Source organism: Garra rufa, chromosome 6 (assembly GCF_049309525.1).
Source record: "Garra rufa chromosome 6, GarRuf1.0, whole genome shotgun sequence".
Taxonomy (NCBI): Eukaryota; Metazoa; Chordata; class Actinopteri; order Cypriniformes; family Cyprinidae; genus Garra; species Garra rufa.
In genome coordinates, this window is record NC_133366.1 from 19376129 (window position 1) to 19392284 (window position 16156).

General features: G+C 37.2%; 1 protein-coding gene and 1 pseudogene across 1 annotated transcript; both read right to left on the minus strand.

Annotated features, from left to right (window-relative positions):
• Positions 1-264: 264 nt before the first annotated feature.
• On the minus strand, positions 265-5856 carry LOC141337455 (von Willebrand factor A domain-containing protein 7-like; annotated as a pseudogene).
• A 2197-nt stretch (positions 5857-8053) lies between these two features.
• On the minus strand, positions 8054-14618 carry LOC141336861 (von Willebrand factor A domain-containing protein 7-like). The gene is made up of 15 exons (XM_073842587.1): positions 14421-14618; positions 13659-13943; positions 13458-13551; positions 13202-13330; positions 12925-13111; positions 12583-12752; positions 12314-12423; positions 12002-12118; positions 11732-11926; positions 11486-11618; positions 10105-10257; positions 9904-9999; positions 8751-9016; positions 8242-8607; positions 8054-8089 (listed from the first exon to the last, which is right to left on the minus strand). Exons 1-15 carry the CDS (start codon positions 14616-14618, stop codon positions 8054-8056), a joined length of 2535 nt encoding a protein of 844 aa, XP_073698688.1.
• Between the last annotated feature and the right edge of the window lie 1538 nt (positions 14619-16156).

Sequence of the window (16156 nt, forward strand, 5' to 3'; positions counted from 1 at the left end):
ATGTGATGATAGCATAAATCTACATTAGACATTTATAAATGTTAATTAAAAATTGTTCTAATCTCTTAAATTAACCATTGTCTGTCTTTTTCACATAAATAAAATAATTAATTTGCAGAGCAAAGGAGGCATTGAGAAAAACAATGTAGACTCCACTAGATGTGGTTATGACTGTTGTACTCATAAAAGGTTTAGTTGTGGCGGTAGGAGGGGCTCTTTATAGAAATGACGAAAATTCTGTTAATTCTTAACTTTCAGTTTCTCTCATCCATACAGAAAGGAAACTAATAACTCTACTAGAGCAACACACATGGAGAAGGACAGAGAATATGATGCACTGGAGCTAACAGTTGGAGAAGGGCTCTTTATAGAGGTGAAACATGTGCCCACATTTCCCACGCTGTCCACAGCTACCAGCTCTACTTCCTGAGAACAACAGGAAGCATTGTAGGATGCCACAGTCACATTTGTGCCATCCGCACTCATCACATAACTTAAGCTGAGAGAGCCATTGCCACAACTGAGAGACACTCCGGCTATGCCTGTACCATTTCCATCCGTCAAGTTGGCAGAGAGTTCCCATGATGCTCTGCTGCATTCAATAGGACAGTCAGCTTTGATGCTCACTACCTGACAGACAGGGCTAGAGAAATCAGTGACCTTCCAAAAAAAGGGGGAAAAAAAAGGTTAAACAAAGTCAACAAAAGGATAAAATTCTAATATGTATATGTAGACTACATAAAGGCTACCTTAGTCATGACAGTGATCCGCACTGCCACATAATTCGAGTCACCAGATCCTGGATCTTCTGCTTCAATAGTGAGTGTGACATCCGTCCCTGACTCTGTGTCTGAGGGTGCAGTCAATGTTACCATTCCCTCAACACTGCCCTCTGACCCTGTGTCCAGAGAGCTAGGGAAAGACACGCTTAAGCTGCGGTCTGTTCGGGCTCGGATAGTGTAGTTGCCACCTGTAGCATTAGTGACCAATGTAAAGTTGAGATTAAATGGGATTCCAGGCTCTATAGTGCTGCTTGGTTGGGCCTGAGAAGGGATATGATATAGTTAGAGATATTGGCAGTTTATTTTGAATGTCTCATACATATCATTTTCAGAGATTTAAGAGAAGTTTAATTTATTTTAATTAATTTTAGGGTAACTGTCTCTTCAAGCTCACCGTGATAGTAACTCTAGAGCCTTGTTGCTGGGTAGGTGACTGTCTCTGGAATCGACTAGGCAAAGATCGAGTTGAGTCATTTAAAAGCCCTTTCAGCTGCACCACAAACGCCCACTCTGGGATTCTGTCTATGTTGACCAGGAAGTCTGTCGCACTCAATGATTTAATGGTTCCATTAACAACACCAGATCCTGAAGCTTCAACTAGAAGCACGTCAGTCACTGTGACTGAATCTCCTCCGGTCACAGAGACAAGCAAAGTAGCATTCCGACCTGAGCAATCAAAGAAGCATTTTTTTCAATCATACTGATGATGGCAAAATTAATAAATGAATATTCATGTATATTCCAAAAAAATTATCTTGAAGTTCTTGAATGGTAGTGTAACTGTCTAGTAATAATCAAAAAAAATGTCAAATGAAAAAGTATCATACCCATGAAAGGACGATTGGCTTTCGGTGTGAAGTCACCTCCTTCTAACTGTTCCACAAAGTTGAAGAGAAAGTTCACAGAACTCTGACCTGTAAACACAATTAAAACCATTGTTTAATTTCTACTACTTAAAAACTGGGATGATCCACACATTGTGCAATTAAGGGTTTGAATAAAAATAAATACCATAAAAAATCTCAATGGTTCACAAACAAAACGTATACTGGCAGATTAAAAAAATGTGTACCAGTGACTTTAAGGGTGTAAAAGTGTGTAGAGCTGATGCTGATCTTCCATTCCCCTGTCTGGTTTTCAGAGTTGAGTTTTACTCTCTTCAGATTCCCTACAGTCAGGATGCTGCCCAGATGACCATCTGCCACTGAACCTGACTGAGACACACCTGAAGGGCAAGGGAAACAGCTTATTTTTAACAATGACTTTGGAAATTTGTTTTTCTATTGGACTAAATAAAACCCTGATAATAATGTTCAAGGTGCACTGGCTCACCTGTCGGGCTGTAGATGGTGAAGACTGGAGAGTCTCCAGTGACATACACAGTCACATTGGATGTCCAATGGTTCTAGGACAAAAGAAAAGTTTTCTGCAACAGCTGGACTTCTCACCACCTGAAAAAGCATCACCTTCAGGAAAAACAAAGATGTTTTCAGTATGTTGCAGTGTTTGGGAGCAAAATTCCTAATCACCAAATTTGGGAAAAAAATACTGGAGTACATTTTTCTTCTTACATTTTTTCAAAATTGTATATGTTATAGTGAGATTAAATGGAGAGCTGACACAAAAAAAAGTCTTCATCTGTCCTAAAACATACCAGGGCTGAGGTGCATCTTTGATGATGGCAGTGGCCTGAGACAATGTAGCTTTTGTGACCTCTATTGTCTGTCCACCAGAAACATGGGCCAGATCTCTGTACAGCTGTATTTCTGATTCAGACATTGATCTTGATGTAAAACTTTGAGATTGTGAGACATCCCTTCTTCTGCGGGATGAGAGGGGGTTAGTCAACAGGAAAGTGACCTGGATGGTGAAGAATAAGCAAAACGCAGAAAAAATGTTGTTAGAGACAATTCAACAACACTTAATTTTTATATATATTTTTATATAGCAGGCATTTACTGTTGACTTGGTGCGTTCAACCATAGCCCGAATGGTGCTTTGTAATTCTGAGTCCTTTGCTGCAGCATCAGTGAAAACAAAAATGTCTGAAGATGGAGGAGCTCCTGCTAGTGCCAACTGGAAAACCATGAGACAAATAAAAACGAGAGTATTATAATTTCTCAGTCCGGCTTTATTGCAATATCATAGCTTAACCAGCTGATATATTCACTAAAATTATACAAATAATGTAATCTTACACAGTATATCAGTTGGAAGAGGAGTGATTTTCTCAGTTTACAATAGTTTTACATAAATATAAAAAAAACACACCAGCAGCCCTGACAGACACATCTCTGGTAAGTCTCCTCCACCAGATGCTGAAAGGGAATTGATTCTGTCTTTGAAAATATCTGCCTCATTAGTCCTTGTCAGCGGTCCAAAATCTGATTGAGACAAACATATCACAGATCGCTACAGCAACAATAATGTACATTATTTAAAAGTAAAAAAAAAAAAAGTCAGAATGTTTTTAAAAATAACTACAGTAAATAAAGTAACAATATTATTTTGTATATCTTCATATCATTCATTTCTGCTAACTGTTGTCCAGCTATCATTCAGACACTCTGTAAACACGTGATGAAAGGTATATACATGTTTTTTTATTCCATAAAAGCTTATTGAGATTATTAAAAAGATTTTTTTAATGTTAAGTTAGAATTTGTCTAATTATTACTATTACATTACATTATTATAATAGAATTAGTCTATTACTTTAAAATTAGTCCATCAATTTATATAAAAACTTAATAGGCACTAATTCACAACAGGACTGTTTATTAGCTACATAATACAAATTTGTACTCAATAGAATATTACATTTCATATTTCACAACATTTGTTTTATTTTCACACTGTTGTCACTGTTTTTGAGGAGGCACTGCTTCCTTTGCTTTTGTTAGGAAAAAAAACTATGTTTAGAACTAAATATATATTTATTGTATGACTATCATTAAATGGGACTAGAATGTATTCTGAGGGTTCCTCTGCTGTCCCTCTCCTGCTGTCTATGATGCTGAAAGACACTCTCTTTGCCTCTGTAATATCATTAGACATGCTGCCCGTGGTGTCAATCACAAAAGCCAGAACTGAGGTCTGACTGAGGCCCATCAATCTGTAAGCAAGAAACAAAACTGGCTAAACCTGGACAACAGTATCAGTTTCTAATTCTAGGGGGCATTATGTCTTAAGAAAAAACTAATCCTTTGAACTTTTTTTGTCTCCACAGTGCCATCCAAGTTATAAAAACTGGTGAAAGTAGACGGCGACAACCGTGGCCGTAAAGAAACCATCAATAGAAATCCCGCTGGACCAAGCCCAAGAGGAGGCTATCCCTCTAGTGGAGTGGACATTGTAAGCCCGCTAAGGTGTAGACCTTCTGTGTCTACATCCTATATAATTCAGTGTTAGTCTTAATGATCAGGAATTTGAGAAATCACACTGGACTGTCATTTTAATTTAACTGGACAAAACCATAGTAATTTCTTTCATTACAGAATTGTTCAAAACTATGTGTGGTGTGAACAGAAGATCTCATACTGAAGAAAGGCTTGGTCACCTGTGGCCAGTCGGATGTCTTGCAGCACTTCCATAGTAGCATCGATGGCCATTTCAGCTGCACGAAGGTGAAGGAAGCCATGATCTGAACTGATATCATCCTTATTGATACCTCCAGTGGGTTCTCTTGAACTGGTCCTGTTTGCAAAGCCACCATGGCTACACTTGCCTGAAAGAAAAGAAAAAAAAATGTATATGGGTATAGATTTTTGATGCTAGTTCCAGCCATCCTGTGATGTCATAAAGAAGAGATCAACACTATGGGATGCTAGGCTTCCATACCTGCAGGTTTTTTGGAGGAGAAAATACTGAAATATCCTGAGGTTAGTTTCTTTTGCAGCAGTATTTCTGGGAGAATGTTATCAGCACAGTTTGGCCCAGTGCAGTTTCTGCATGTTGGGTCTAGATATACGCAGAGATTTAACAAGATTTAAAAAGTGTGAATGTTTATGCCATTTTCATATTGTGGCAAAACTAATTGTAATTGTAATATGTTTTACCTGCTATGTTGTTGAGAGGAAGCTCAGGTTTGATCAGTGTGGTGAATGGAGCATTGTTTCCCAGTTCCACCCAGTTACTGTGGCTATAGAAATCCTGCTCACAAACCAACAACACAGTGTTCATGTAAATTAATGAAAATAATGATTTACTTACTGAAATTAAATTTATTAGTCACCTTAGATCTTTTTATTCAATCTCCAGTAAAATCCCTGATATCCCAATTTGTAACGTACCTGTAGAGTGTGACAAAGAGCCCCCAGTGTGATACGGGCGGAGATATAGCTCCCCTGCTGCACACTGGCCTTTACTGCAGCCACACCACGGATTATGACATCCCGGCCCTCATTGAAAGCCTCATTATCTATGTGATGTGCCTCACTCATTGCAAAAACTAGATCTATAGCTGCGTTGCTTAGATAAGTTTCTGTTATAGCTGAATAAAATCCAAGAGAAGCGAGGGCAGAAGATGAAGATGCTGAGCAGGCTTTTTGAACAGCATATGGAGTCAGTCTGTTGTTTATCTAGAGGTGAGGCATGGAAAGAGGAGAATATTATTATTATCATTAGTTTCTAACTTGAGTTCCCTCTGTTTTTCAGTTCAGTTTTCAATACAAATTAGGTGTGTAGCATAACTTGAGAGACTTGGCAACTAAAAATTGCCGCTCAAAATTCTCATGAGGTATGACTGTAATTTGTTGTAACAAAATGTTGAAGTCTCTTCATCTTTTGACCTTTTGTTACTTATAATAACCCATTCATTTTTTGTATGATTAAAAAAAATGCTAATTCTGTTGGTTTACTCCCATGTGTTTTTCTTACAGGCAGTGTGAAGTCACGGCCCTGGGCGATGGCTATGTCACGACACACTTCTGCTGTCTTGCGGAGGATGGCCAACTGAGTGATTTCTCGATGAGTGAGGGAGCCACCCTGAAAGAGAGGTTTGAACGCTGCTACCCGGCGGTGTTGAAACAGGGTCACAGAGGAGAAACACAGCCACTATAACCTGTGAAACCATGACTGTCCACAAGAATACGTGCTGTGGGTAAATTCATTGTTTGAAAATTCAGTCCCTTACAAGTAAAAAAAAAATTAACAAATAAAAACCGCCATACAGTTTACTGATTACATTTTGACTGATTACACATTTTCTGGAATGTTATTGTATCTAACTAAATATGAGATCTGAACACTGGATAAAGCAAAAATAAAGATGAAAATTAAGTTTTATTTTGTTGACATTCCCACTATAATCACAAATACAGAGGGGATTTTGGATATCTCTTTTTATCGCTGCATATATCGGAAATTACTGTCAAAAGTCAAAAAAGAACTTAAAAGTACAAGTCATTTGAACTAATTTTATTGTCGTGAGTTGAAATGACTTGTAGTTTTAAGTTGATTTAACTTAAAATTTTAAGGCAGCTGCTGAGCTTAAGTTTTTAAGTTGAAACCAGTTAAATCTTTTTACAGTGTAGGAATAAAATGTTGTATAAAATCAGGTGAATTATAAAGTATATCAAGAAAACCCCTCTGTAAAAATCTTCAGAATATAACAAGAAAAATGTGGAAAAAAAACTCTCCCAAAAAAGTTTTGAGAAAACGCTTTTAAAACATGCATTATTATGCCAAGATGCAAATAGAAAAGGTGCAGTAAAATAAACACTTAAAATTGTATTTTGAATGTTGTCTTTTTAAAAGCCTAAAAGCACTTTATGAAAAGCCAAGTAGCTCAAAATCTCAAAATTAACCAATGCATGAAAAACTGTTTGCCTAGTGTTTTACATTTTTAATAATTTAAAACATTATTTTCAGCAGATAGCATTTTTTATTTTTAACTTGAAAATTCTTACAAAATATAACGTTATACAATTAGACAAATGTTAAAAACAAAAAATGTTCAATTAGACAATTGTAGGATTACCTTTTCTAACTAAATATGAGATCTGAACAGTGGATAAAGCAAAAATAAAGATTAAAATTAAGTTTTATTTTGTTGATATTCTATAATCAAAAATACAGAGGGGATTTTGGATATCTCTTTTTATCGCTGCATAAATCAGAAAATACTGTCAAGAGCCACAAAAAAGTTTCTTTTACTTAACAATTCACCTGATTTTATACAACATTTTATTCATAAATTGTTGTATAATATCAGGTGAATTATTAAGTATATAAACAAAACCCCTCTGTAAAAATCTTCAGAATATAACAGGAAAAATGTGGGAAAAAACTCTCCCAAAAACGTTTTGAGAAAACACTTTAAAACATGTATTATAATGCAAAGATGCAAATAGAAAAGGTGTAGTAAAATAAACACTTAAAATTGTATTTTGAATGTTTTCTTTTTGAAAGCCTAAAAGCACTTTATGAAAAGCCAAGTAGCCCAAAATCTCAAAATTAACCAATGCATGAAAAACTGTTTGCCTAGTGTTTTGCCTTACATTTTTAATCATTTAAAACATTATTTTCAGCAGATAACATTTTTTATTTTTATCTTGAAAATTCTCACAAAATATAACGTTATACAATTAGACAAATGTTAACAACAAAAAATGTTCAATTAGACAATTGTTGGATTACCTTTCCGCAGATTTTGCTTGTGTATACTGTAATTTAAGCAGCCTCTGTCAGTGTATTTAAACACCTTCACACATGTCAGCGTCACACATACTTTTAATGTAAATTAGAGATTATATAAATGATAATCCTTTCTGTAAATGTGTGTGGCTGTAAGAATGTCAGTAAGGAAACACATTTACTTCCTTATTAATCACTATTGTTGATTGTATGCCCTTTTCAAATCGTGTACACCTTGTGCTTGATCTAACAATTGTAATTGTGCCTTGGTTCCTTGACAGCTGTTAATAACCCATACCAATGTGTAACTTACTTTCTGCATAACAAACTTTCAAAGAACTTGGTATAATATGTATTTCAATAATATTAGTGGTAGATCAAAAATCACAATCGTACACATAATTTTATTCATTTAATCCTCCCAAACTGTCTGAAACCTTACAACTTATAATCACATAAATGAGACGGAAGTTCAGTGCAGCCCTTGAGTGAAACAGAAACTGAATGAGAATGGAAGCTATTATAAAAAGCAAAATCAATACATAAGCTTACACAATGCTAATGCCCCTTATGTGAACTTTGTCTTTAATAAACATTCAAAAAGTTCAAGAGTATATACTGCACTACTCTTGAAATCACAGCTTAGCCACAAAAACTAGTCCCAAACACACCTGTTCACATACAACAGAAAGTGAGAGTGAAATTTCAATAGCAAACCTTAACCTTGATTCTTTAATATTTACAATGGGTCTTTTACCCAAGACAAGTAAAGATTTTGAAATACAGTGCTACTTGCTCTGCTAAATGTCATTTAGAAACATACAAAATGGCAAATGAAAAAACAGACGAAAGAAAGGCACATGGAAAGCAAGTAACAGCCACTAAAAATAGTGTTTGCTGTGGAAACAGTAAATCTCAGAGTGATATAATTCAGGTCAGTGGATCCCGGAGCTTCTGCCTCAATAGTGAGTGTGACATCTGTCCCTGACTCTGTGTCAGAGGGTGCAGTTAATGTGACACTTCCTTGAGCACTTCCCCCTGGTCCCAGGGTCAGAGAGCTGGGGAAAGACATGCTGAAGCCCTGGTCAGTCCGGGCTCTGATAGTGTAATTGCCGTCTGTAGTATTAGTGGCCACTGTAAAATTGACACTCATTGGGACTCCAGGCTGTGTAATGTTTTGTGACTGTGCCTGTGGAAAAACAGATACAGTGAATGCATGCTATTTGTCTGTCTTTAACACCAAACTTTTATTTAAAGTTAAGTGTATTTTGTTTAATATTGTAAATTACAGTTTTTTACACAGTGTCTGTGTACTCAACTGATAGTTCTTACCGTGACAGTTATTCTAGATCCTTTATGTTGGACAGGTGACTGCCTCTGGAATTGACTAACCAATGACGAGTCATTCAACAGCCCTTTCAGCTGCACCACAAATGCCCAATCTGGGATTCTGTCTATGTTGACCAGGAAGTCTGTCGCACCAACAGATTTGATAGTTCCATTAACAGCACCAGATCCTGAAGCTTCAACTAGAAGCACGTCAGTCACTGTGACTGAATCTCTTCCAGTCACAGAGACATAGAAAGTAGCATTTCGACCTGATCAGCAAACAGAGAAAAGACAGTGAAGACAATATAGTATTAAGTATAAAACCAAGCAGCATTCTACTGGTCAACTGCATGAAAAACCTCAACAGAAAGATCTGCATGGAAAAAGGTTTCACGCAGATTCTTATTGAAATGATTAGGTTTTGCCCATGGAAATTCATAACACAATAGTAATTGTGACTGCATCTTAAAGGAGAACTCCGGTGTGATATTGACCTAAAGTGTATTGAATCATGATACCGAGTGTGAACGTACCTTGCATATCTCATCTCGGTTTGTGTCCAGCTGTCCGAAATCTGGGGTCAGTTAGCCGATGCTCACAACAGCTTGTCAATGAGAGTCAATGGGGCATCGAAGCAGTCATGTAAATAAATCACTGTTTTACGCCATTTACGAGGCACAAAGTAGCGCCACACTTCATCTTGCAGTTACTGTCTGCATAAATCTTCTCGTAAATAAACTACCGGTGCTTTTTCTGAGTTCTCAATGTCTCGTTTTAAATGTCGGGGCCCTTGGAAGTCTACCGATGAAGTGTGGCGCTACTTTGTGCCTCGTAAATGGCGTAAAACAGTGATTTATTTACATGACTGCCTCGATGCCCCATTGACTCTCATTGACAAGCTGTTGTGAGCATCGGCTAACTGACCCCAGATTTCGGACAGCAGTGGACAAGACGAGATGAGATATGCAAGGTACGTTCACACTCGGTATCATGATTCAATACACTTTAGGTCAATATCACACCGGAGTTCTCCTTTAAAGTAAAATTTTGTGTGAATGTTTTTTATTTTGAATACTAATTATATGATGCATGTTGCCCGCAATTAACAGAAGACAATTTATTTGGAGAATGGATGGATGAATGATGCATGATGTACCAATAAAAGGGCGAGTGAAACTCTGTCCCCATGAGTCTCCATGACCTCCCTCAACTATCTCCACAAAGTAAAAGAGGACGTCCACAGAACTCTGACCTGTATTCACAATTGAAGGAATTTTGAATTATGGACTGGCATGTGTAGCTTTAGAAAGCATTAGAGATTAGTATTTTACTCCCATTTTCTATATAAAAACTTTACCAATAACTTTCAGGCTGTAGGAGCTTGTTGTGTCAATGCTGATCTTCCATTCTCCTGTCTGGTTGTCAGAATTGAGTTTTACTCTCTTTAGATTCCCTATAGTCTGGATACTGCCCAGAGGACCATCTGCCACTGAACCTGACTGAGACACACCTGAAGAAGTGGACAAGAAAATGTATAATTAAATTAAGAGTGGCATCCATAAATCAGATGTAATTTGCATAATTATTATTACATTATCCTAACTGCAGGTCCCAAATATTCTATGGAGCCTTAAAGGTACAGTGAAGAAAAGATGATTTGATCCCCTGCTGATTTTGTACATTTGTCCACTGACAAAGAAATTATCAATCTATAATTTGAAAAAAGTTATAAATTGATTTGCATTTTAATAAGTGAAATAAGTATTTGATCCCCTAATCAGCAAGTTTTCTGGATCCTATGTGTCTTTTATACAGGTAACAAGCTGAGATTAGGAGCACTCTCTTAAAGGGAGTGCTCCTAATCTCAGCTTGTTACCTGTATAAAAGACACCTGTCCACAGAATCAACCATTCAATCAGATTCCAAACTCTCCACCACGGCCATGACCAAAGAGCTGTCCAAAGGATGTCAGGGACATGATTGTAGACCTACACAAGGCTGAAATGGGCTACAAGACCATCATCAAGCAACTTGGTGTGAAGGTGACAACAGTTGGAATGGAAGAAACACAAAATAACTGTCGAGTGGTCCCTTGGTCTGGGGCTCCATGCAACATCTCACCTAGTGGAGTTTCAATGATTATGACAAAGGTGTGGAATCAGCCCAGAACTACATGGGAGGATCTTGTCAATGATCTCAAGGCAGCTGGGACCATAGTGACCAAGAAAACAATTGGTAACACACTACGCCGTGAAGGACTGAAACCCTCAGCACCCGCAGGATCCCTCTGCTTAAAAAAGCACATGTACATGCCCATCTGAAGTGTGCCAATGAACAACTGAATGATTCAGAGGAAAACTGAGTGAAAGTGTTGTGGTCAGATGAGACCAAAATCAAGCTTTTTGGCCTTGTTTGGAGGAAGAGGAATGCTGCCTATGACCCCAAGAACACCATCACCACCATCAAACATGGAGATGGAAATATTATGCTCTGTGGGTGTTTACCTGCTAAGGGGACAGAACAACTGCAATTAGCTTCAGAACACACAGATTCATCAAATATGGAGTGTAATCCAAAATATGGATTACCGTTATGTTCATTTTGGGTTTTTGAAGTGTCCACTTGATAATATGGCATGAGGGCAAGTAAATGTGAACATTTTAATTTATGGGAGAATGATCTATTTAAACACTATGAAACTAATTGAGTACATGCTGTGCAGTACAGTGTTGATGTACCTGTAGGGCTGTAGAGGTTAAAGACTGGAGAGTCTCCTGTGATATACACAGTCACATTGGACAGAGTTGGATCCAGCACAAATGAAAAGTTTTCTGCCTTGGATGAAATTCTCTCTACTTGAAGAACAGTCACCTTCAAGAAACAGGTTTTACCACATTAGAGAGTTTTAGAGTTACTGCCACAATTACATTTACATTATAAACTGCATGTCATTGTGACATTGTGATCTCATTGTTGGAACGTACCAAGTCAGTGGTGATTACATCTGTAATGACTGTAGTGGCCTGAGATAATGTAGAGTTTGTGACCTCTATAGTTTGACCACCAGAAACATGTGCCAGGTCTCTGTAAAACTGTATGTCTGACTGAGACAATGATCTTGATAATGAGACATTCTGTTGACTACGTGTTGAAATAGAGTTTGACAGCAGGAAACTGACCTGGAGTGTGGGAAGAAAAAAATGTTAAGACAAGGTATCTCTGATCCTAACTGAAGAAACAAATCAGGTACTCACTTTTGACTGGGTGATTTGCATCATGGCCACAACTGCAATTTTTAATTCGATGTCTTTTGCTGAAGAATCAGTGAAAACAAAAATATCTGATGATGGAGGAGCTCTTGTCAAAGTCAACTGTAGAATCATGAAACAATGAAACAAACAAGACAAAAAGTTTTAGTATTATTATGACTCTCAGTATTGTGGATATTAAAGCTTACCACAAAGATTTGTTCTAAATCGAAAATTTCAAAATAAACACTATTTGAGTGTAGTGGTTTCTGTGTGAACTTTTCACAGGCTGAATGAAGCTTTATATAACATACACACCAGCAGTCCTGACAAGCACAGCCCTGGGTTTGAACTATCAGATGTTGACAGCGAATTGATTTGCTCTTTGAATTTATCTGCATCCCCAGTTCTTATCAGAGGTCCAAAATCTGTGTATTGAACAATATAAATATGGTGAAGGTTTAGTTTTATTTTATTTTAAAGCACTAGTACATAAATGGCTTCGTAAATTTTATGAAACAAAATATTTCATTCATATTACCACAGCATGTTTATATAAAAACTTTACAATTTTACAGATTTTCTACCCTGGTCACTAAATGGAACTAGAATGTATTCTGAAGGCTCCTCTGATGTTCCTCTCCTGCTGTCTATGATACTGAGGAACACTTTCTTGGCCTCTGCAATGTAATAAGACAAAGTGCTTGTGGTGTCAAGTACAAAAACCAGAACTGAGGTCTGACTGAGGCCCATCAATCTGAGAGAGAAAAACAGATAAAAGGGAAACACAAACTTAAGCAATTGTTCTACCAATGCCCTAATGTGTGCATTAGAAGCTAGAGATTTGAATGTGAAGAAATGTTAAGATAACATGGATAAAAATGCTACGTTAGCAGCATAAAAGAAGGAAGAAGAAAAAGGTCTCATACTTAAGAAAGGCTTGGTCCCCTATTGCCAGTTGGATGTCTTCCAGCAGTTCCATAGTAGCGTTGATGGCCATTTCAGCAGCACGGAGGTGAAGGAAGCCATGGTTTGAACTGATGTCATCCTTATTGATTCCTCCAGTGGGTTCTTTATAACTGCTACCGTCAAAAGTGCCACCATGGCTACACTTGCCTGAAAGAGTTTAATATATTTTTTGTTTGTGAGTGTAGCAAGGAATTCTGGGCAGCCAATGCTAATGAAAGAAAAGCTAAGCTTCCCTACCTGCAGGTTTGATTGGGAGAATAAATTTGAAATATCCTGAAGTTAATAACTTCTGCTGCAGTACCTCTGTGAGAATGTTGTCAGTGCAGTTATCTCCAACACAGCTTTTGCATGTTTTTGTACTGGGACCTAGACATTTATCCATTCAGAATACAAATTACTTGACATATCAAGGTCATTTGATACAGCTGATTGAGATATTAAATTTTGAGATAAATACATAGACTACTTCAGAAACAAATATACAGCACAGTACTTGCTAAATTTTCAAGAGGACGCTCAGGTTTGATCAGCGTGCTGAAAGGAGCAGTGCTTCCCAGTTCCACCCAGTTACTGTGGCTATAGAAATCCTGCACACAAAAAAAACATTCTTGATTTTGATTCAAAATACTTAACAGCATAAAAATAAAATTAATTTAACACACATATTTTCAGGGACTAACCAGGAATACCATACCTGTAAAGTATGACATACAGCCCCAAGACTGATGCGGGCAGACAAATAGTTCCCCTTTTTGATGCTAACTTTCACAGCAGCTACACCCAGAGTGATGAGGTCTCGTCCATTTTTAAAATCTTCATTATCAAAATGATGAGCAGTACTGGACACCTTTTTATCAACAGCTGCATTGCTAAGGGAAGTCTGAAGAACAGCAAGATTGAAAGTTGCTAGTTGTAATAAGGTGGAATATGAATTTGAGCAGGCTCTCTGGACGGCAGTTGGAGTCAGTTTGTTGTTGATCTGGGGTGGGAAGTAGAGGGGGGAAATGAGCATTGGGAAAATGCTGGGGGGAAAAGTATTATGAATTTTGCAACCTTATTGGCACTTAATGGAGGGTTATAATTTGCAATAAGAAAGAAAATCTTGCTAGACATGGCATCTAAAGCATTAAACTCATTAAAGCAATTTTTAAATATTTTCTTTAAACTTTTAAAACAAAATTCTGATTGTTTAATGCATGAGATTTTAACCAGCAATCCAGGTTTAATCCTAAACTTGGACCAAAAAATGTATAAAAGGGGGCCTCTTAAAAGCATAAATACAGCTGTATGTTTTCTCCTGTTGCCTGTCTGTTTCACATCATAGCTCAGAAAAGTTAGTATATATTCTTGAATGACATTTTAGTATGATAAATTTGCAGAAATAATCTGTTTCGATAAATTTTTAAACAAAATGCATAGCTCTCAAAGTAGTTGACGCTTATTATTCTTTTCTTACAGGTAGTGTGAAGTCTTTTCCCCGGGCAATGGCTACATTACGACACACTTCCGCCATCTTGCGGAGGAAAGCTGCCTCAGTGATTTGATGATGGGTGAGGGAGCCATCGCTAGTGAAGATTTTGAATGCTGCAGCCTGAGGGGGCTGAAATAGAGCCCCCTGGAGGAGAAATACAGCCACTACAAGCAGCGGAACCATGACTGTTCACAACTGTGGAAAAAAATATTTGGAAATTAATTAATTTCTTACAAATGCGATAGGGGGGTGAGCGGGGCACAACCTAACGCGGGGTTAATTGTAACACACGTGGTTTAAATATTTACACACACACTAGCATAACTAAATTTACGGTATTTACTAGTTGCCATAGCAACACTATGCAGAGAAAAAAGAGCGCCAAAATTCAAAAGCCTTTTCAAGATATCGCTGAATATTTATTTTACCATAGTAAAAGTACATTTCTGGCTGAAGTAAACTTTTCATTTCAGTTTTTAGTATTCATTTAAAATTAGACAAAACTGCTCTTATTTTAATCTCCAATTTGCTATTTATCAGTTTAGATAGTTTATTAATGCTTCGCAAACCAGCAGAAGACACTAATCTGTATTAAACTCCGGTCGCGCAGATGGGGAACGTTGTAACACTGTGTTACAATACGCCCCGCTGTTATTAAACTATGCTATTCTATGACATTAGCGGTGCAATTTACACTATTTACTTCTAAGGATTTTGACAAGAAACCACAAGAAACAGGTGAATATAGGCTGACAATCAATGTTTAATGTTCAGAAGTTATTATTTCAAGAAATGTAAAGCATTTTGGCTGGTTTATGTGTGTCGTGTTCTATGAGAGCTGTGTGTGGAGGGAGGGGTGTGTTTTTCTCAATGTCTAAATGTGTTTCATCTATCTGTCCACCTTGTTTTGAACTACTGTGCAGCTGTGTGTTGCGATTAGGGCCGTTCCAAGCATTGTTGCAATGTGTTCATTTTCAAACTCCAAAATTAGATCATTTTTATTTTTTAAAAAAACGTCATTACTTCATTTGAAAAAGTTAACTCATGTATTTTACTGACAAAATATTTTAGTTTGTTGTGTATATTTTTTTCATTCGATCAGATAACATTTTAAGCTGTCATATGGTCGTGTTACAACGTGCCCCTCAGATGTTACAATGTACTCCACCTACGGGGCATGTTGTCACGTTTCACTTCCTTTCTTTTGAGGCAAATAACGAAAAACGTATACACTGTAAATATGAAACAAAGCCATATATTTGTACTAGACAAGTGTGAAAATAACGTGGATAAAAAAATTGTACTCTGAACCCCACGTGGATTTACATAAACCGCGAAATTCCAAAAGTGTTAGGTTGGGCCCCGCTCTCCCCTACATTTTTAGAAAATATGGCATATTTTCCTTTTCCTTCCTGTGTCTTTACCCTGGTGAGTGGAATAATGTCCCAAACCTCCAAATAAATGCTACGTTAGACAGCAGTTTGGATGTGAGAACATTCAAGTTGAAATGTCCTACTTCCAACCTCAACGATTTCTGGTCATTCAGATGTCACGTTCACATGTTGACCACATGATGTGGCCTTGACAGAATGAGAGTGTTTTGTGTCAATTATGGCAAAAAACAGAAAACAATTAACATAAACCCAGATAGCACACATACTTCTGCAAGATGTCTGTTAATGATCACTTGATGTAGAAAGCATATGCTGTGTACAAACATC

Coding starts and splice junctions, on each gene's coding strand:
- LOC141336861 (XM_073842587.1), bottom strand. CDS start 14,618: ATGGTTCCGCTGCTTGTAGTGGCTGTATTTCTCCTCCAGGGGGCTCTA. Junction 13,112..13,201: donor TCTCCCAATCAAACCTGCAG/GTAGGGAAGCTT, acceptor AAACTCTTTCAG/GCAAGTGTAGCCATGGTGGC. Junction 12,424..12,582: donor AGTTCCATTTAGTGACCAGG/GTAGAAAATCTG, acceptor TTCAATACACAG/ATTTTGGACCTCTGATAAGA.